General features: G+C 45.5%; 2 protein-coding genes across 16 annotated transcripts in view; one reads left to right on the forward strand and one right to left on the reverse strand.

Moving 5' to 3' along the window:
* Positions 1-22,099, forward strand: part of LOC144458314 (NACHT, LRR and PYD domains-containing protein 12-like) — a 97,899-nt gene that overhangs the window by 10,106 nt on the left and 65,694 nt on the right. For 10 of the 15 annotated variants that reach the window (XM_078166681.1, XM_078166696.1, XM_078166687.1 and 7 more), the window contains exons 4-12: positions 2,198-2,314; positions 2,446-2,499; positions 5,521-7,273; positions 7,380-7,553; positions 10,494-10,667; positions 12,092-12,262; positions 12,469-12,642; positions 20,063-20,233; positions 20,440-20,613. The exons of 1 other annotated variant lie outside the window; for it this stretch is intronic. In XM_078166681.1, the coding sequence (XP_078022807.1) occupies positions 2,198-2,314; positions 2,446-2,499; positions 5,521-7,273; positions 7,380-7,553; positions 10,494-10,667; positions 12,092-12,262; positions 12,469-12,642; positions 20,063-20,233; positions 20,440-20,613 (2,962 nt within the window). The remainder of the gene's footprint in view (positions 1-2,197; positions 2,315-2,445; positions 2,500-5,520; positions 7,274-7,379; positions 7,554-10,493; positions 10,668-12,091; positions 12,263-12,468; positions 12,643-20,062; positions 20,234-20,439; positions 20,614-22,099) is intronic. 4 more of the 15 variants (XM_078166686.1, XM_078166684.1, XM_078166689.1 and 1 more) reach the window with 4 other exon arrangements.
* LOC144462601 (E3 SUMO-protein ligase ZBED1-like) lies at positions 2,824-4,775 on the reverse strand. Its single transcript, XM_078166762.1, has 4 exons — positions 4,680-4,775; positions 3,723-4,007; positions 2,948-3,395; positions 2,824-2,840 (listed from the first exon to the last, which is right to left on the reverse strand). The coding sequence occupies exons 1-4, from the start codon at positions 4,773-4,775 to the stop codon at positions 2,824-2,826; spliced, it is 846 nt and encodes a 281-aa protein (XP_078022888.1).

Consider the following 22,099-nt stretch of genomic DNA (forward strand, 5'->3'; position numbering starts at 1 on the left):
CAGCTGGCAACAAGTTATTTAACCCCAACTGGTGCAATGAGTTGCTTCTCATTTCCTAAACAACCATGTCGAAAGACACATCCCGTGGTCGTGGAAAAGATGTTAGTCTGTTTGAGAAGGGTCAAATCATTGGCATGCATCAAGCAGAGAAAACATCTAAGGAGATTGCAGAAACTACTAAAATTGGGTTAAGAACTGTCCAACGCATTATTAAAAACTGGAAGGATAGTGGGGACCCATTGTCTTCGAGGAAGAAATGTGGCCGGAAAAAAATCCTCAATGATCGTGAACGGCGATCACTTAAACGTTTGGTGAGATCAAATCGAAGAAAAACAACAGTAGAACTCAGGGCTATGTTTAATAGTGAAAGTAAGAGCATTTCCACACGCACAATGCGAAGGGAACTCAAGGGACTGGGACTGAACAGCTGTGTAGCCTTAAGAAAACCACTAATCAGTGAGGCTAACCGGAAAAAAAGGCTTCAATTTGCTAGGGAGCATAAAGATTGGACTCTAGAGCAATGGAAGAAGGTCATGTGGTCTGATGAGTCCAGATTTACCCTGTTCCAGAGTGATGGGCGCATCAGGGTAAGAAGAGAGGCAGATGAAGTGATGCACCCATCATGCCTAGTGCCTACTGTACAAGCCTGTGGGGGCAGTGTTATGATCTGGGGTTGCTGCAGTTGGTCAGGTCTAGGTTCAGCAACAGTATGTGCTCAAAGAATGAGGTCAGCTGACTACCTGAATATACTGAATGACCAGGTTATTCCATCAATGGATTTTTTCTTCCCTGATGGCATGGGCATATTCCAAGATGACAATGCCAGGATTCATCGGGCTCAAATTGTGAAAGACTGGTTCAGGGAGCATGAGACATCATTTTCACACATGGATTGGCCACCACAGAGTCCAGACCTTAACCCCATTGAGAATCTTTGGGATGTGCTGGAGAAGGCTTTGCGCAGCAGTCAGACTCTACCATCATCAATGCAAGATCTTGGTGAAAAATTAATGCAACACTGGATGGAAATAAATCTTGTGACATTGCAGAAGCTTATCGAAACAATGCCACAGCGAATGCGTGCCGTAATCAAAGCTAAAGGCGGTCCAACGAAATATTAGAGTGTATGACCTCTTTTTTTGGCCAGGCAGTGTACAAATGAATTTGGCAGCAGATATGCAGAGTCAGCAACTGAACTTTGTTTCTACTGAGGTGATGTCACCTTTTGGTCTTAAACTCTGAACCATTTTACATATTAACAAGTTTTAGGTTCTTTAAATTAGATTCAGTTTTATTATGATGGCACCGACTACGAGTGAGAACAAAATGCAGTTTAGCGTCTTTCTGTTGCTGCTAACCTGTACAGTAGTTAATGCACACCTGAGGGTAAGAAAGGCTAAGATGTATTGAGAAGATATAGATGATTTAATATTCCATATCCCTGACCCTCCCAAATCTAACTGACATCACTATTATTAACCCAACAGAAACAAAAAACAGTTCTGACTCTTCCATACCTGCCAACATTAGGCTGGGAAAACAAGGAAGATTATGGGGTGTTGATAAATGTCTGACCCTCAACTCCCCTGCCCCCATATAACCCCAAGCTACGGATGAATATAATAAATACAAGGATGTGAAAGTCATCAGTCGAGCAGTTGTAGGTCAAGAGGTAGTAGAGGAGAGGACTCAGTACACAGCCCTGTGGGATGCCGGTGTTCAGGGTGAGGGTGGTGGAAGTATGGTTGTATAACCTGTAACATACTGGGGTCTGTTGGTCAGGAAGTCCAGTATCCAGATGCAGAGGATGGCTTAGCCAGGTTGTTGTAAACATGGTCCAAGGTCTTGTGTGCTCTAGTGGGGCAAGAGACATGTTGGTGGACTTTGAGGATGACAGTCTGAGTGGTTGGAGTCACCCCCAACAATAAAGGCTGCCTCTGGGTGTGTACTCTGTTGTGTGCTAATGGCAACATGCAGTTATCTCATTGCAAGCTCAGCACTGAAATGTCCTGTTTGGCCTGCTGCCACTGCAGAAATGGATGGATGATGAAATGTAATTCTCTGGTCAATTTAAATGTGTGTGTCAGTGTCATGTATCACATTTTTAACATGGATTAATTATTCTTGATATTTCAGGTCTCTGCTAAAATCTAAAATTGAATTGTGGTTCCTGATTATTTTGTCTCATCTCAATCAGTTCAAACTCAGATGGAAGCAAGAAACATAACACTCAGCGCCCAGCATGGAAGTATCGTCAGCACACCACACTTACACAATATCCATTCAGAAGGGGATATTACGATCAACACAATCGGTAAAGGTTTCCCCTGAGTTCATAAATCAAACCTTATTTGTATTTAATTATGTACTTGCTTAAAATGTAACCTCCAAAATGTTTATGAATATTTTGACCTCCTCTAAAGATGCTGCACATTTATGTTTCAGTCCAGCTACCCAACAGGAAAGACACCAGTGATGCTGTTTCTCCTGAAACCAAAGGTATTGTCCCGTTTTTAAAAGATGTTCAAACATTCTACATGTTTAATTGATTTTAACAACCAAATTTTAAAAAAGTTGACCTTCTGTCACAAAATAGAGTGAATAATAATGAAAGCGTCATGGAGATGCCACGATGGTTTGCTTTCTGAATGAAGGCTGACCTGCATCTTGCAACCTGTTCTCATTCTCAGGTTGTCAAATAGCGAGGCGTTGTCATGCCCCCTCTGCGTCTCATAGTGACACATAGGGCAGCGTCTTCATGTGATGTACAGCTGAAACACTTTGTAACACATGGTTCATGTTGTCAAATCATCACAGTTAGGTTTAGATAACAAAGCTACCTGCTTAGGTTTAGACAAAAGATCATGTTGTGAATTAAGTCAATGTGACATAAACATGTCGTGTGTGACATGTAAATTATGTAATGTTACGTGAAAACAACATTGACTTTGCAAAAACAAGAGCTGGTCAACGTGCTCTGTGGTGAGGCTGCTCCTCTGAGCGGTGACAATGTCCCCAGCTGTAGAGAAGACATGTTCAGCAGAGACGCTTGTCCCTGGTACACATAAGTACCGCTTGGCTAGTTTGGCCAAGAGAGGGTACTCACGATGATGGTCTTTCCACCAGTCTAACGGGCTTTCAGACAGTGGCAAAGGAGCAGCTCTATTGTACTCTTTCACCTCCTCCGCAGCACTGTCATAGGCTGTCTTCTCTGGGGGTGCTGGTGCCTGCCTGGTATCCCCAAAAGTGTTCCCAAGTAATTCATCCAGAGCACTGGACACTCTTCTTTTTGCAGATGGGGGGCCCTGGGAATCTCTGTCTCCTCCTTTATTCTGGCCCTCTTCTGCAGCAGCTGCACAATCACCAAGTTCCTCCTGGTCCTGCGTCACCACTTCCTACAACAAATAAAACACATTGGTACAAAAAATTAATTAGTACACTATAAAAATGTCTTTATGTTCTGTCTTTGACACCATTCTACTTATTTGATCATTACATTGCAACACATCATGATACAATATAAGCAAATAGTTCTACATACATTATTCATAATCATAATATAAACATTTTAAAATAAATGTACCTCCAGAACTTTTAGTGTAAACGCAAACACACACACACACACCTGTAGTACTACATAAGTAATACATACAGTACAATATGTCTCTATTGCTTTATTTATTTATTTATTTATTTATATATTTATTTATTTATTTATTTACCTGACAATGCTCCACAGTGGGTGCAGCTTCAGCGACCAGTCTTGCAAATGTTTCCTGTTTCTCCTCCTCTGGCAGGAACGGCAGCACTTTAAACCTCAGATCTAGCGCTGAAGCTAGATAAAGTGTGACCTTCTCCACCTCGGACGTGTACCTCTTACTAAGGTCTTGGTGAACGGCTTCTTTCAGGTCTCTGACAAACGGAGAATCTCCGAGGGTTTCTTGCGCGTGGAGTGGGACTATGACAGAGACTGTCGGGTTTGACAGAGACTGTCGGGTTTTTCTCATCTGACATAACACATGTAGCCACCTTCATGGGCTTCAGGGCCTGGATGAACTCCTCCTCATTAGATATGTCCGACTCAGTGAATGTGCTGATGTCTTTCTCTCTTTTTCTCACATCGGGGGAAAGCAGTGCAACTGTGACTGCTGGCTGTTGCTCCAGAAAACGCTCAACCATATCATACACACTGTTCCATCTAGTTGATATGTCAGTTATCAGTTTGTGCGCGGGGAGCTCCAGCAACTTCTGTCTTTGCTCCAAAACATGAAGTGATGTGGCACTTCTATGGAAAAATCCAGTCACACGCCGTACTCGTCCGAGTAATCTTGTAACAGCCGGCAGCTTTAGGGCACGCTGAGAAGCGAGGTTGAGTGTGTGCGTGTAGCACTTTACATGGAGAAAGCCGGCTAACTGTGCGGCAACAACCATATTAGCCGCATTATCTGTGACTAAAGCAGAGTCTTTCTCTGTGGTGCCCCATTCAGTCGCCACATTACTTAGCAGCTCTGCTACATTTGAGCCAGTATGACACTCATGCATGGCCCTGGCCTGGAGGACAGAGACCAATCTTCAGCGATGTAATGCGCCGTAATGGTGACATAGGACTGGGTTGCCCGTGAAGTCCATGCGTCGCAGGTGAGAGCAACACGCTCTGCTCCGCTGAGTTTTTCTTTTACCTTCTCCTTAATCTCCTCGTAAATCTGAGGCACTGCTGTTTCGGAGAAATACTTTCTGGAAGGTATAACGTACCTCAGCTCCAGCTTGTACAGCATGTTCCTGAATCCCGTATTCTCCACAACACTGTAAGGCCGCAGGTCTTTGCAAATAAAGTCAGTAATTGACCTACTGACGCGCTTTGCTTTTTCAGAACTGCTGGGTAGTTTGTACAATGCTGCTTTAAGTGTCTGCTGGCTTGCTGCTGCGGGTCGTTTGGCTAATAACTCTAAATTTACCTCAGGGTGGTGTCTTGCGAGGTGGGCGGTAACGTTAGTCGTGTTTCCGCAGTACGCGACTTGTGCATTGCAGAGTTTACAAATAGCTTTCGACATGTCCAGCTCTGCTTTTGCCCTCGAAGCCAGAAATCCAAAATGTGTCCACACTTTTGATTTAAAATGTGATGGTGGAGGTCGTAACTCCGGGCATTTTTGTACGTTGTCCGCCATTTTCCGCTTTCTGTTTCTGCTTTTTCCCGCAAATGGATATGACGCCACGTTACTAGATAGTCGACGAAAAACATTTCACTCTCTGCTGGAGAAGAGTGGTAACTTTTTTCCAACTCGGCTTATAAACATAGACTAAAATGAAGCATTTTAATTAGGAAAATATCGATTTTTTTTTAATTAAAAAAATCATAAAACAAAAAATTGCGATACTGACGTGAATCGATTTTTTTCTCCCACCCCTAGTTCTTAGGTTTTGTCTGAGTCTGTCTGAAAACCTAGCTTTTATACACTACATGCAGTTTCTGCTAACCTGAGAATGAGAAAATAATATAACAATGATTGTTTCATCTCTCAGGAAACATCCAAAGGTGCAAAGATGATCTAAAATCTTTCCTTGAAAATACAACAAAGAATCTGTCTCAGGGAAAAGAGGAAGATGGATCAACTCCTTTAAACAAAATCTATACAGAGCTTTACATCACAAAGGGAGGCAGTGGGGAGGTTAACAGTGAACATGAAGTGGTTGAATTAGAATGTAAAAGGAGTTCGAGTGAGGAGAAGAAAATCCTGCTCAATGACATTTTTCAACCTTTATCAAACGAAGAAAACCCTCCACAGAGAATTCTGACGAAGGGAATCGCTGGCATTGGAAAAACTGTGGCTGTGCAGAAATTCACTCATGACTGGGCAACAGGAAAAGCCAACCAAACTATTGACTTCATATTTCCAATCTCATTCAGAGAATTGAATCTAATAACACATAAGCGTTGGAGTCTTATGACGTTGATAGGTAACTATTTTGAAGAAGTGAAGGATTTGTTAACGTCAGACTACAACAGTTCAAGAGTTTTGTTCATATTCGACGGCCTGGACGAAAGCAAGTTACCTCTGGACTTCGAGGAGAATGAGACGTGGCGCGATGTTACAGAGACCACAACACTAGACGTCCTGCTAACCAACTTAATCACAGGGAAACTGCTACACAAGGCCTCAGTCTGGATCACAAGTAGACCAGCTGCAGCCACTAAGATTCCTACCAAGTTCATCAACAGGGTGACGGAGGTACGAGGCTTTGATGATGAGCAGAAGGAGGAGTACTTTCAGAAGACAGTTGGTGACAAGACTATGGCTCAGAAGATCCTCGATCATCTTCAGTCAAAGCCGCTGAGAAGTCTGTACATCATGTGCCACATCCCAGTCTTCTGTTGGATTTCAGCCACAACTCTCCAGAAACTCCTCAGAGAAACAAAACAAAGTGAGCTGCCCAAGACTGTGACTGAAATGTACACACACTTCCTGATCACCCAGACAAAGCTGAAGGTTTATCAGAAAGGTGAAACAAATAGAGATGTGATCATGAAATTAGGAAAGCTGGCATTTGAACAGCTCCAGAAGGACAACATCATCTTCTGTGAAAAGGACTTGAAGAGTTGTGACATTGATCAGAAACAAGCTGCAGTTTATTCAGGTCTTTGCACACAGATCATAAGAAAAGAATATGGTCTTCACAAACAAGAGATTTACTCCTTCATACATTTAACTGTTCATGAGTTTCTGGCAGCGCTGTATGTATTAGAGACCTTCTTGAACAGCAGAAAAAATCTGCTTCCTGGGAAGCCAAGTTTGACAGAGATGTTCAAGAGAGAACTTCCCATCATCCTCCTCCACAAGAGGGCAGTGGATTTAGCTTTGGCCAACGATCATGGAAAATGGGACTTGTTCCTGCGCTTCCTGCTCGGTCTGTCACAGGATAAAAATCAGGAGCTTCTTCAGAAAGCATTTGGATTCAAAGAGAGACGTCCACAGAGCAACCAGGAGACGATCACCTACATTCACAAGAAGATCAAGGAACTTTCCAACGTCGACAAGAGCATCAATCTGTTCCACTGTTTAAATGAGTTGGGTGACCGGTCTCTGGTAGAGCAAGTCCAAAAGTACCAGAACTCAGGAGATGTTGGTAACTTGTTACCTGAACATTGGTCAGCTCTGACCTTTCACCTGCTCGCTTCTGGTGAAGACCTGGATGTCTTTGACCTGAAGAAATACTACGGATCAGATGAAGCTCTGGGGAGGCTGCTGCCAGTGCTCAAAGCATCAAAGACAGCTTTGTAAGTATCTGACCTCAAGAAACCCAACAGCTCTGAAGCTTTAAGAGTAGAAGGACAGAGGGGAGTGTCTGTAAAATGTTAACAGTCATTTTGTTTTTCACTTCAGGTTAAGTGGCTGTAACCTCACTGACAGATGTTGCAAGAGCATTTCATCAGCTCTCAGCCTGAAGTCTTCTAGTCTGGAGGAGTTAGACCTGAGCAGAAACAAACTGCAGGACTCTGGAGTGACGCTGCTCTCTGACAGTCTAACGAGTCCCAACTGCAAACTCCAGAGACTCAGGTGAGAACATCCAGATGCACAGTTAGTGTGTGAGGTGACAAGTAATACTGACTGATGGACACTTACACTGAGAGTGATTCTGTTTTCCTTCATATCACAGCAAACATAGACGAGAGTTTACCTTTAAATGTCTCATATCACATGGTGATCACGCACATTTACAATCTTCAAAGATTTAAACTAATCTTTTGCCAAAACAAGATCAGCACAGTTTCAAGGTGAATAATGGTCAGAAAATATCATGATGTCAGAGTGAAGCTGACCTTTGACCTTTTGAATATTAAATGTAGGGCTGCAGCTCTCGATTCTTTTAGTTATCAAGTATTCTATCGATTATTCAGCGATTAATGGAGTAATTGGATCAGAAATACTGCCTGTTTTCATTAAATGACTTTGGCTTCATTTCAGGGCAAAAGTCATATGTAAAAGAGAAAACAATAAAAAGTCTCAGAAATGAGAGAAATGAACAACACGTTAGTTTGCTTTTTTGAAAATTCAATAATTTTATTGCTTTAATTGCAAAAACATTTGTTTGCACTTTAACAGCTGTGACAGATCAGATGATGCATCTGCTGTCTGTAAACTCAACTGCTTGCTCAGTTGAACATGGTGGAGCCCTCTGCACAAAGCTGTCCAAAGTACGACTGCGACTTGAGAGTACAATAAAAAAAATTTAGGGCTGTAGTCTCCTGGTCGACTGGTCGATTATTTGGTCGCTATGCTCTCGTCCGACCAAATTCTCGTTGGTTGAATAATTGCCATGTTACTTTCATAAAGAGAAAAGTGCAACATCAACAGCTTTCCAGGATTAATCTATTATTTATTATTTCCTGCGGCGGGGGGACAGGCTAAGATACCTGTGAAAATGGGGGTGTTTTCAAAACGTTGAACTCGCCCACCCTCACGCTGAGCATTGCGGTGACGCAGACCTCCTGTCTGTCTCTGTAAGCTGACACCATTTCCCTCAGTGGAAACAAAGCTTTGATTTACTTTAACTTCACAGATAAGAAACAATAAATTGTGAAGACAGTAAAGCCTCCACTAGAATAGCATTTTAAGTCCTGTGTGTGATTTGTCCTTCAGGGATTTATTCTTCAGGATTTATCCTGGCTTCATATGAGCAGAGGAAATCTGCGCTCGTCGCTAGGATAATTTATACAATGTAAAATGCCATAGACTTGTGCTAATAATGTTAGCATGTTGTATTTGTGGGGAAATGTGTCCAGATAAAGACAAGTGTTTGTCTGTGAATGCTGCCAGTTATAGTGAAGCTGATGAAAAAGGAGGTTGCTCATCAACAGTGATGATACTCAGAGTGCTTAACTCAAAAATCCAGTATAATCAAAAATGTAAAAATTGTTTCTTCAAACGCTCTGAAGAAGGCCATGTGCCGAAACGTGTTAGCGTTTGTTTTTTTGATGTGAGCCATTAAAAGAAGTCAAATGTGAGTACTTTGTCTGCCTCCTTAACTTGGCAATTTGAGATGTGCTACCATTTTTACATTTTTCATTATAGTGAAGCTGATTTGCGTACTTGTGTTAGAAATTCTCTCTATTAAGCCATGTCTAATGTGTGTTTAATGTGTGTTTTGAATCAACTATATAAATAAAGTTTGATTTGAACTAACCTTTACAGCACTTAACACAGTCCTCCACCGCCGACTAGTGTTTTGGAGGTGTAACTGCAGAGTGATACAGACACACCACCGCAGAAGTAAAAAATAATGATTTTTTTTCCCCACGACTAATCGATTAGTTGAAGATTATATGCGACTTTAGTTGACCAAGATTTTCTTTGGTTGACTACAGCCCTAATTTTTTTATTGATACTTATTATATGGCCTTCACAGTTATCATACTTTAAGTTCCTGTGACTGGGTATTACAAAACTTGGCAAATACCCATGATACATAACCAGGTAATGTTAGCCACCTCATTGATTTCTGTCATTATTCAGCCATGTAGCCATGATACACGTATGTTCTTTCCATGTGTTAGGAATTTCAGCTAACAATCACTGATTAAGGTTAAATGCATTAAATGTGATGTTGACGTCACCCTGTTGTGTCGGGTCTGCTCGGCGTGTGTCCTGTTTTTGTCTGTCGCTCTTTCTTTTCACGTTACAGCTGTGTAGACTGTCAACAGCAATGTAATATAGCACTTGTGTAACAGAAACAACCATCCATGCGACACACAGTGCGCTGTATAGTTGTACTGGATTTAAAGCTTGCCTCGAGGCTTTTTAGTAATTGAATTATTCAAGTTACTCGAGGAATCGTTTCAGCCCTAATTAAATGTCATCTCTTCATCATTTTATCCTGTCAGATATTTGTGTGGAAGTTTGTCATAATGTCGTATGAGTCTCTTGAGTTATGGCCAGAAATGTGTTTTGTAAGGTCACAGTGACCTTTGACCTTCGATCATCAAATTCTGATTGTTTTGTCCCTCTAATGTACCTTTTGGTACCAAACATTATACTAATTATTATTCATATTAATTATTATTATTCTACCACTGTTGCATATCCGAGTCCGCGGCCCATAACCTGTGACTCTGCAGACTAATAACAGGAGTGACAGTGAGCTGGGCGGAGGCACAGAGGCACAGCCTATGTTAGCCTCTGTGAAAACAATACAACAGCTTGTATCGTCTACAGCACATCATGTTTCAACAAACATGCAGTTAATGGTAACAAAAGAAACATGGAAATACAGGAACATTTTTAAAGCAACACACTGCTTTTTTGAAAATGTAACACAATAACTGACAAGTTAAATTTCAAAAACTAATGCGTTACGTTAGTTGCTATGATGAAAAAGTAATCTGAGGACTCTGACGCTACACTCAACACTGCCCATATGTTTAAAAAGGTCAGAGGTCAGGGTCTGGAGCTGCCACTGCATGTTACCACCTATAAGTTCAAACTGTTTTTCCCCAACAGACTGGCTGACTGTCAGTTTACAGAGAGAGGCTGTGCTGCACTGGGTTCCAGTCTGAAGTCAAACCCCGCCCACCTGAGAGTCCTGGATCTGACAGGAAATGACCTCAGAGACGGTGATGTCACAGAGCTTTGTGAGTTCTTGGCAGAGCCACGTTGTGGACTGGAGGCACTGAGGTGAGTATTGTGGTCATTATTTAAATAAAAGTGAAAAACCAAATGCTGTTACACATTCAGGTGTGCAGAGACAGTTTTCAGGTATTTGAGGCCATTTTCACACTAAAAGTCCTCTGTTTAGATTATTATGAAATAAATCAATGACTCATCACACACTGTAATGTAGTTGGACTGACATATAACAGATTTCTAAGTGTTCATTCATGTAGAGTTTCTGTCATCATTACAACTTGTCCTGTGAAGATGTGGCCGGCCCAATAAAAATCAATAGCTTGGATTCAACTCAAATATGAAACATGAAAGATGTTAAAAAATAAAGGCACCGACAGCGCCACCTGCTGTTAAAGGAGCCCAAGGACTCCATGTGAGGCTACACAGGTTCTGATGAAATCAGCAGTGAGCAGAGTTAAAAAACACAAGTGAGATTAAAAGATTTATTACATAAGATCAGTAATAAAAGACAGCTGTCAGAATAATTAAAACCTATTAAATATCTCTTTAAATCAGTTCACTTCAGGGGCAGTAGGAAAAAACTGTTGCATGCAGTAACTGGGGCACAGCCATCTTGGGATTCAGTGATTTCAAAATCAATCCAAAAATGGATGCAAGACTTTAAATGTCTCCACTTTCTAGGAAATCAAATAGACACATATGTTGAAATAAATACAGCCCAGACCACTGCCATAATCAGATGGGAAGCCTTTAAGGCATTTATTGGAGGCCAAATTATGAGCTATACAAGTCAGAAAGCAAGAGAATCAGGGGGAGATTTAGAGAACTGGAATCCAAGATTCAAATTGTAGAGAATAAGAGCTCCCAGGAAGGACAGAGTAACCATGACACCTCAAAACAATTATTATAAGTTAGGACACAATATAATGAGCTATCATCCCATAGGGCTGCTGCAAATATAATGAGGCTCAAAGAAGCCTATTATGAGCGAGGGGAAAAGCCAGGTAGACTCTTGGCATGGCGCATCAAACAACAACAGACAGAGACAGCAATGACTAATATTGAGGACAGGAATGGGAATAATATAATGAATCCATCAGAAATTAATACAGCCTTTAAAAACTTATAGGAAAATCTCTGTAGATGTGAACATTCTACTAACTGTAACACTCAGTGTGAATTCCTCGAGAAAATGAACATTCCTAAAAGTTCAGAGGAAAGTAAGGCAGCTTTGGATAAAGCTTTAAGCAAAGAGGAGATATCAGAAGCCATAGGTGCATTAAAGGCAGGGAAAACAGCGGGGCCGCATGGTCTTCAATAGACACCTATAAATATTTCAAAGATAGTTTAATAATCCTCCTCCTCTGCTCTTCCTCCTCCTCTCCTCCTCTACTCCTCTCCTCCTCCTCTCCTCCTCATCTCCTCTGCTCCTTTCCTTCTCTGCTCCTCTGATCCTCTCCTCCTCCTTCCAGTCTGAAGTCCTGCAGGTTATCAGCAGGATGCTGTCGGTCTTTGACCTCTGCCCTCAGCAGCTCCTCTGATCTCAAAGAGCTCGACCTGAGCTACAACTACCTGAAGGACCAGGGGGCGGAGCTGCTTTCTGATTGGCTGAGGAAACCCCAGTGTAGACTGAAGACACTGAGGTGAGACTTCTCAGACAGTTTCCTGTCATTCTTCCTTCTCTGGACACCAGCTGTGTAAATAATATGTCTAATTATTAATCTGAGATCATTTCAGTGTCAGTCAGACTCAGACTGCAGCTGCAGCTCAGCTGCTGGGTCAGAGGTCAGGGTCTGGAGCTGCCACTGCATGTTACCACCTATAAGTTCAAACTGTTTTTCCCCAACAGACTGGCTGGCTGTGAGTTTACAGAGAGAGGCTGTGCTGCACTGGGTTCCAGTCTGAAGTCAAACCCCGCCCACCTGAGAGTCCTGGATCTGACAGGAAATGACCTCAGAGACGGTGATGTCACAAACCTTTGTGAGTTCTTGGCAGAGCCACGTTGTGCACTGGAGACACTGAGGTGAGTATTGTGGTCATTATTTAAATAAAAGTGAAAAACCAAATGCTGTCACACATTCAGGTGTGCAGAGACAGTTTTCAGGTATTTGAGGCCATTTTCACACTAAAAGTCCTCTGTTTAGATTATTATGAAATAAATCAATGACTCATCACACACTGTAATGTAGTTGGACTGACATATAACAGATTTCTAAGTGTTCATTCATGTAGAGTTTCTGTCATCATTACAACTTGTCCTGTGAAGATGTGGCCGGCCCAATAAAAATCAATAGCTTGGATTCAACTCAAATATGAAACATGAAAGATGTTAAAAAATAAAGGCACCGACAGCGCCACCTGCTGTTAAAGGAGCCCAAGGACTCCATGTGAGGCTACACAGGTTCTGATGAAATCAGCAGTGAGCAGAGTTAAAAAACACAAGTGAGATTAAAAGATTTATTACATAAGATCAGTAATAAAAGACAGCTGTCAGAATAATTAAAACCTATTAAATATCTCTTTAAACCAGTTCACTTCAGGGGCAGTAGGAAAAAACTGTTGCATGCAGTAACTGGGGCACAGCCATCTTGGGATTCAGTGATTTCAAAGTCAATCCAAAAATGGATGCAAGACTTTAAATGTCTCCACTTTCTAGGAAATCAAATAGACACATATGTTGAAATAAATACAGCCCAGACCACTGCCATAATCAGATGGGAAGCCTTTAAGGCATTTATTGGAGGCCAAATTATGAGCTATACAAGTCAGAAAGCAAGAGAATCAGGGGGAGATTTAGAGAACTGGAATCCAAGATTCAAATTGTAGAGAATAAGAGCTCCCAGGAAGGACAGAGTAACCATGACACCTCAAAACAATTATTATAACTTAGGACACAATATAATGAGCTATCATCCCATAGGGCTGCTGCAAATATAATGAGGCTCAAAGAAGCCTATTATGAGCGAGGGGAAAAGCCAGGTAGACTCTTGGCATGGCGCATCAAACAACAACAGACAGAGACAGCAATGACTAATATTGAGGACAGGAATGGGAATAATATAATGAATCCATCAGAAATTAATACAGCCTTTAAAAACTTATAGGAAAATCTCTGTAGATGTGAACATTCTACTAACTGTAACACTCAGTGTGAATTCCTCGAGAAAATGAACATTCCTAAAAGTTCAGAGGAAAGTAAGGCAGCTTTGGATAAAGCTTTAAGCAAAGAGGAGATATCAGAAGCCATAGGTGCATTAAAGGCAGGGAAAACAGCGGGGCCGCATGGTCTTCAATAGACACCTATAAATATTTCAAAGATAGATTAATAATCCTCCTCCTCTCCTCCTCCTCTCCTCTGCTCCTTTCCTTCTCTGCTCCTCTCCTCCTCTCATTCTCTGCTCCTCTCCTCCTCCTCTCCTCTGCTCCTCTCCTCCTCTCCTTTTCTGCTCCTCTCCTCCTCCTCCTCCTCCTCCTGCTCTCTCTCTCTCTCTCTCTCTGTTTCCGTTTCCGGTGTGTGAGCGTGAGTGGAGGTGGTGGACGTGAGAGTGGCGCTAATTTTCAAACTTTTAACCGGTTTCTGGCTGTGTTTCTGTGTTTCTTGCTGCATGATCAGGTAAGTGGTTTTTATTTTTGAGTATTTACTGGGTCAGACGGACTGTCAGTGTTTTGTCGGGTTTTTTTGGAGGAATGGCGTCCGCCGAGACGCCTCCTTCGACTCTCCGACAGGGAGTCCGGATCATCCCTCCGGACGTGAGCGTGTCTGTGGAGGAGGTTCTGCTGGCTGCAGGTGAGCAGGTAGGACATGAGAACCTGCCGCCCGCCGCGCGTGTGTCCGTGGCTGCGCCTGCCGCGCGTGTGTCCGCGGCTGCGCCTGCCGCGTGCGCTTCCGCGGTGGCGTCTGCGGCTGCGCCTGCCGCGTGCGCGTCCGTGGTGGCGTCCGCGGCTGCGCCCACCGCGTCTGCGCCCGCAGCCGCGTGCGCGTCCGTGGTGGCGTCCGCGGCTGCGCCCGCCGCGTGTGCGTCCGCGGAGGCGGATAAAGTGGCGGCTTGTTTTCCTGCTGATGTGTGCTCTCATACTTCTGGATCACAGTGTGGTGAGACAGTGGATTCGGCTCAGAGCTCAGCTGCGGCGCACCTGAGCACCTGTCGGTGTGCGGCAGCAGCTGAGCTGAAATCTCTGCCAGGTCAGTCTGGTGAGGGGTTTGGGGCTGCAGCAGACCTGAGCAGCTCTCAGTCTGCAGCAGCAGCTGAAGAACAGTCAAATGGTGAGGAGGCAGCTCCCATCAGTGAGGTCACAGGTCAGGCTCAGGCAGTGTGTATTCAGGCTTCATGTGAGGGAGAGGACATGGAGGAGGACTATGACTCAGATAACACTGAAGCTTCAAACAGGGGCACAGTCCTTTACTCTTTACTGGAAATCAATCAGTTCATGGATGAAACATACAATAAAAAAGCAGTAAAGGTGAGCAATTACTTTAGTGACACAGAGAAATTCATCAGGTCAGTCAACACATTAAAGAAACAGGTTGGCTTTGACCTCCTCGATGAAAAGAAACGGTTCAGACTTAAAAAACACATCACCACTCTGAGAAAAGTCAACAGTAAAACTGTCCGTAAACTCAGGAAATAAAAATGATCATGCATCACAGGGTGTCTTCTCTCGACAGAGTCCTGCTGGTTTCTGTCTGTCTGCTTCTCCTGTCTCACTTCTCCATGAGGAGCATTAAAATAGGTTCTCTTAATATAAACGGTGGAAGAGACAGAAATAAAAGAGCTCTTCTTTCTGAAGTTTGTGGTCAGAGAAGGGTTGATGTGCTGTTTCTGCAGGAAACACACAGTGATCCATCTGACGAGACTGACTGGGGTTTATGGTGGGACGGTTTCTGTAAGCTCAGCCATGGCACTAACTTCAGTGCTGGTGTAGCTATTTGTTTTAATGCTAATGCTAATGTGCTCTCCTGTAGTGAGGTGGTGCCGGGCCGGCTGCTGCTGGTTAGGGCAGAAATTGATGGGTGTGTGTTCTGTTTTGTTAATGTCTATGCTCCTAACATTGGATCAGAAAGGGTGGCTTTCTACAGCCGGCTGAAAGATGAGCTGATGGTCTTCCATCAAGACCAAATTATCCTTGGCGGAGATTTTAACTGCACCCTGGACTTTACCACAGACAGGATAGGAGAGGAACCTCACCCACCTTCATCCCGGTCTCTCAGCTCTGTTATCTCCCACTGTGACCTGCTAGATACCTTCAGAATCAAACACCCTCAGTCCAGACAGTACACATGGGTGAGAGTCCATAACAACACAGTCTGTGCAGCCAGACTGGACCGGCTTTACCTCTCCAAAACCCTCAGTCCTAAACTGGTTCAGTGTACCATCAGCCCGGTGGGCTTCACAGACCACCACTTTGTCAACATTGAATTAATTCTGTCGCCAGGTGAGAGGGTTAAGTCCTGCTGGCATTTTAACAACAAGCTCCTCCATGACAGCATCTTCTGCCAGGGCTTTCAGGCTTTCTGGGAGCAGTGGCAGAAGAGGAGAGCAGACTTCGGTACCTTAAAACTGTGGTGGGAGGTTGGCAAGGCTCAGATCCGTGTGTACTGTCAGCAGTACACTGCTCACTCCTCTGCTCGCCTACAAGCAGCAGTTAGAAACCTGCAGGCTGACATTAAGACCATTGAAGAGGGGTTACAGCGGAGCCCAGATCCCACCACTGGCCCAAAGCTGCAGGAGAAGAGGATGGAGCTCAGTTCGATCCTGCAGGAGAGAGTGAAGGGAACCTTGGTCCGGTCTCGCTTCCTCCAGCTGAAGGACATGGACGCCCTGAGCTCCTTCTTCTTCAACCTGGAGAGGTCGGCAGCGCAGAGGAATCTCATGTCCTGTCTGAAGCTCCCATACGGCAGGATAACCACTGATCCGGCTGAAATGAGGAGCCACGCTGTGGACTTCTATGCAGACCTGTTTGCAGCAGAGGACTGTAGCCTGGAGGGCCGTGTGGAGCTCCTGGAGGGTCTACCTCAGCTCAGTCCAGAAGAAACGGCTGCTCTGGACTGTGAGCTGACCCTGGAGGAGTTAACTGATGCTGTGGGTCAGATGGCTTCAGGTTGGGCACCGGGGATCGACGGGCTGTCCGCGGACTTCTATAAGAAGTTTTGGAACATTGTGGAACCGGATCTTCATGCAGTGCTGCTGGAGAGTCTGAGGACAGGATCTCTCCCTGGGTCCTGTCAGAAAGCGGTGCTTTCCCTGCTCCCAAAGAAAGGGGATCTCACCCTTTTGAAAAACTGGAGGCCAGTAGCTCTTCTCTGCATGGATTATAAGATACTGTCCAGAGCTCTGTCCAACAGGCTGAAGGACTTTCTGGGGACCATCATACACAGAGACCAGAGTTACTGTGTCCCAGACAGGACAATAATGGACAATGTCTTCCTGATCAGAGACGTCATTGATGTGTGCCGTGTCTATGATGTGAACTGTGGTGTTGTGTCTCTGGATCAGGAGAAGGCCTTTGACCAGGTGGACCACTCTTATCTGTTTGCTGCACTCAGGGCTTTTGGTTTTGGTGATGGGTTTCTTTCTTAGCTGGGTTTGTTATATCACGGTGCACAGTGTTTGGTGAAGCTGGGGGCAGGGCTGAGTCGGCCAATCCCTGTACGGCAAGGGATCAGACAGGGCTGTCCCATCTCCGCCCAGCTGTATAGCTTAGCTATTGAGCCCTTGCTGTGCAGGCTGAGGGGTCGGCTCAGCGGGCTGTCACTGCCTGGGTCCTGTGGCGCTGAATGTCCCCCTGCACTCTGTGCTTATGCAGATGATTTGAACGTTTTCATCACCAGCCAGGGGGACGTTTGGTGTCTGCAGGACTCCCTGTCCCTGTATGAGAGGGCCACGTCTGCACGGGTGAACTGGGCTAAGAGTGAAGCTCTCCTGCTGGGAAGGTGGAGGGATCAGGTGGTGCCCAGTCTACCCAGAGGCCTTGAGTGGGGGAGGGAGGGTTTGAAGGTGTTGGGGGCGTTTTTGGGTACAGAGGGTTTTCAGAGGAAGAACTGGGAGGGAGTTAAGGAGAAGATGTGCGCTCGGTTGTCTAATTGGAAATGGTTGCTGCCCCAGTTGTTGTATAGGGGGAGGGTTCTGGTTGCCAATAACTTAGTCGCCTCGACTCTCTGGCACAGACTCGTCGCCTTGACACCGCCTGGAGGACTGATGGAGGAGGTTCAGAGGATGATCGTGGATTTCTTCTGGTCCGGCCATCACTGGATTAAGGCAGCGGCTCTCTACCTGCCATCAGCCGAAGGAGGGCAGGGACTGATTGACATTCAGGCCAAGATCGCCTCCTTCAGACTTTGGACTGCACAAAGACTGCTTTACAACTGTGGCCCAAGCTGGCTGGATACAGCTCGCGTGCTGCTGAGGAAAGCTGGACGCTGGAGCTACGACAAACAGCTTTTCTTCTGCAGATGGAGGGAGTGGATCTCTCTGGCCTCACCCCGTTCTACAGCTCAGTACTGCAGGCCTGGAGGATCCTCAGACTGTCCCGGGCTGGGGAAGAGACTGCAGGCATGTGGGTGTTTGAGGAACCTTTGTTCCTTAACAGCTTCATCAGGACTCGGACACTCCAGTCTGCGAGCCTGCGGTCCAGTCTCAGGGAGGCAGGCTGCACCAAACTGGGTCACCTGATGAGGCTGACTTCGACATCTGTGGACTTACTGAGGGAGAGAGCCAACGTCACCTCTGCCAGACTCATCCACAGGGAGGTGGAGGAGGTCCTTGCTGCCCTGCCCTCTCACCTGAGGGCCTTCACCAGAGACGAGTCTGTGTGTGGGCGGTGGGTTGAGGGTGCAGAGCAAAGCTTCCCCTCCTTGTCTGTTGGTCCAGAGGTGGGGGAGTGGCAGGAGGGGGCTGGTCAGCTGCTGTCCCTCAAAACCCCCAACCTGGACAAGCTTCAGGACGCAGGGCGGAGGGCCATCTACCAGCTCTGCGTGAAGGTCCTCAATGTCCGGTCTCTGTCGGGGATGAGGGAGTCAAGGTGGACTGGTTTGCTTGGCCCAGACGTTTCCCCCAAAGGCAGCTGGCGGTCCCTGTACAAAGGGCCCATCGAAAAGAGGACTGCAGACCTCCAGTGGAGGATCGTACATGGGACGATAGCTACGAACAGACACAGAGCGCACATTGATCCTGGGGTGGGAGAGGGGAGTTTGTTCTGCTCTCAGACTGAGACTCTGGCCCATCTATTCACTGGCTGTCCCAGGCTGGCTCCTCTGTTTGACCTGCTGGGCAGGTGGACTCGGACTCTTGGGGAGAGGTTTTCTTTTGGACTCTTTATCTATGGCCCAAAGTACACTGCCAGGAGGAAAGCAGAGCTCACTCTGATGAACTTTCTCCTGGGCTCTGCAAAGCTGGCCATCTGGCTGACCCGGAAGAACAGGGCCCTGGACTATGGTGCTGTGGATCCGGTGGAGGCTCTGCGGGGTCTGCTGAAGGCCAGACTGAGGGTGGAGTTTTCTTACTACCAGCTGATGGAGGACCTGCAGGCCTTCAGCCGGGTGTGGGCTGTGGGAGGGGTTTTGTGCTCCGTGGGTGGAGATGGACAGTTAAAGGTTCATGTTTCAAAAGAGTTTTCGGGACTGAAATTTCTCTTTTGGTTTTGTGTGTTTTTGTTTGTTTTCGTTGCTCTGAAGAGACGATGAAACAGTGATTTGATTTGTAATTGCTAAATGTAAATAAAGGGATTTTTTAAAATCAAAAATCCTCTCCTCCTCCTCTCCTCTGCTCCTCTCCTCCTCTCCTTTTCTGCTCCTCTCTTCCTCCCCTGCTGCTCTCCTCCTCCTCCTCCTCCTCCTCCTCCCCTTTTCTGCTCCTCTCCTCCTCCTCTCCTCCACTGCTGCTCTGCTCTTCTCCTCTCCTCCTCCTCTGCTCCTCTCCTCCTCTGCTTCTCTGCTCCTCTCCTCCTCCTCTGCTCCCCCCCTCTGCTCCTCTCCGTCTCTGTTCCTCTCCTCCTCCTGTGCTCCTCTCCCCCCCTCCTCCTCTGCTCCTCTGCTCCTCTGATCCTCCTCTGCTCCTCTCCTCCTCTGATCCTCTCCCCCTCTGCTACTTTGCTCCTCTCCTCCTCTCTTTCTCTGCTCCTCTCCTCCTCCTCCTCTGATCTTTTCCTCCTCTCCTCCTCCTCTGCTCCTCTCCTCCTCCTCTGATCCTTTCCTCCTCTCCTCCTCCTCTGCTCCTCTCCTCCTCTGCTGCTCTGCTCCTCTCCTCCTCTCCTTCTCTGCTCCTCTCCTCCTCCTCTCTTCCTCCTCTGCTCCTCTCCTCCTCTCCTTCTCTGCTCCTCTCCTCCTCTCCTTCTCTGCTCCTCTCCTCCTCCTCTCTTCCTCCTCTGCTCCTGTCCTCCTCTCCTTCTCTGCTCCTCTCCTCCTCCTCTCCTCCTCTGCTCCTCTGCTCCTCTCCTCCTCCTTCCAGTCTGAACTACTGCAGTTTATCAGCAGGATGCTGTCGGCCTTTGACCTCTGCCCTCAGCAGCTCCTCTGATCTCAAAGAGCTCGACCTGAGCTGCAACTACCTGATGGACCAGGGGGCGGAGCTGCTTTCTGATTGGCTGAGGAAACCCCAGTGTAGACTGAAGACACTGAGGTGAGACTTCTCAGACAGTTTCCTGTCATTCTTCCTTCTCTGGACACCAGCTGTGTAAATAATATGTCTAATTATTAATCTGAGATCATTTCAGTGTCAGTCAGACTCAGACTGCAGCTGCAGCTCAGCTGCTGGGTCAGAGGTCAGGGTCTGGAGCTGCCACTGCATGTTACCACCTATAAGTTCAAACTGTTTTTCCCCAACAGACTGGCTGGCTGTCAGTTTACAGAGAGAGGCTGTGCTGCACTGGGTTCCAGTCTGAAGTCAAACCCCGCCCACCTGAGAGTCCTGGATCTGACAGGAAATGACCTCAGAGACGGTGATGTCACAAACCTTTGTGAGTTCTTGGCAGAGCCACGTTGTGGACTGGAGACACTGAGGTGAGTATTGTGGTCATTATTTAAATAAAAGTGAAAAACCAAATGCTGTCACACATTCAGGTGTGCAGAGACAGTTTTCAGGTATTTGAGGCCATTTTCACACTAAAAGTCCTCTGTTTAGATTATTATGAAATAAATCAATGACTCATCACACACTGTAATGTAGTTGGACTGACATATAACAGATTTCTAAGTGTTCATTCATGTAGAGTTTCTGTCATCATTACAACTTGTCCTGTGAAGATGTGGCCGGCCCAATAAAAATCAGTAGCTTGGATTCAACTCAAATATTAAACATGAAAGATGTTAAAAAATAAAGGCACCGACAGCGCCACCTGCTGTTAAAGGAGCCCAAGGACTCCATGTGAGGCTACACAGGTTCTGATGAAATCAGCAGTGAGCAGAGTTAAAAAGCTTCATCCAAAGAAGTAGAGGAAGAACATTTCAGTGAGACACATACTGTAAGATATAATTCAGTAGCAGCCAGTTAGTCATATATATCCATGACTGAACTGAGTGTTGGGGGGGTTAAAGGAGCAGTTCAACATTTTATGGAATACACTTCATTTCCTGCTGAAAGTCAAATGTTCAGACTGATCCCACTCTCATGTCTCTATGCTAAATATTATAGTAAGCTACAGCCAGCAGCTGGTTAGCTTAGCTTAGCATCAAGACTGGAGAACACAGCCTGCCTGTCCCTGTCCAAAGGCAACAAAATCCACGTATAACTGCTTTGATTCATCCGATCTAAAACAAACTGTTCAACAACAATTAAGTGTTTATAGGCGGTTCAGTGCCGGACGAGACCAATAAAGCTTGATTTACATTCGACTGGAGTCCTGCCATCGCTACAGCAAGTTTTTATGCCTCTGAGCCGACAGCTGTGGCCGGAGGCATTATGTTTTCACATTGTCCATCCACCTGTCTGTCCGTCTGTCTGTCCTAGTCTCGTGTACGCAATGTCTGAAGGACACTTCACACACATGTCTGACAGGATAAAATAATGAAGTGATGACATTTTATATCCAAAAGGTCAAAGGTCAACTTCACTGTGACATCATCATGTTCTTTTCTGTCCATCATTTAAAGTCATATCTCAGGAACAGACGGGGAGACATTTGGTGACTCTAATCTTGAAACTGTGCTGATTGTATAAATCTTCAGTGCTGTCGGGGGAAGATGTGTGTGAAGCGTCCATGTTTTCACAGACATGGATCTAAATCATAGATTTTAATAATAATTAGATTTCGGACGGCCAAAATGGGGCTTATTCATTCCACTGGAGCCGCTCGCCTGGCGCATCTCTTAAAAGAGACTGAAGGACATGTGCAGGTATATTTAAAAAAGTATTTTTCAAAATCAGACCCTGGTGGAAGCACGTGCAATGAAAATAACATAGGACCTGGGGCGTCGGTGGCTTAGTGATAGAGCAGACGCCCCATGTACAAGGCTGTTGCCACAGCGGCCTGGGCTTGACTCCAGCCTG

Source organism: Epinephelus lanceolatus, chromosome 3 (assembly GCF_041903045.1).
Source record: "Epinephelus lanceolatus isolate andai-2023 chromosome 3, ASM4190304v1, whole genome shotgun sequence".
Lineage (NCBI taxonomy): Eukaryota > Metazoa > Chordata > Actinopteri > Perciformes > Serranidae > Epinephelus > Epinephelus lanceolatus.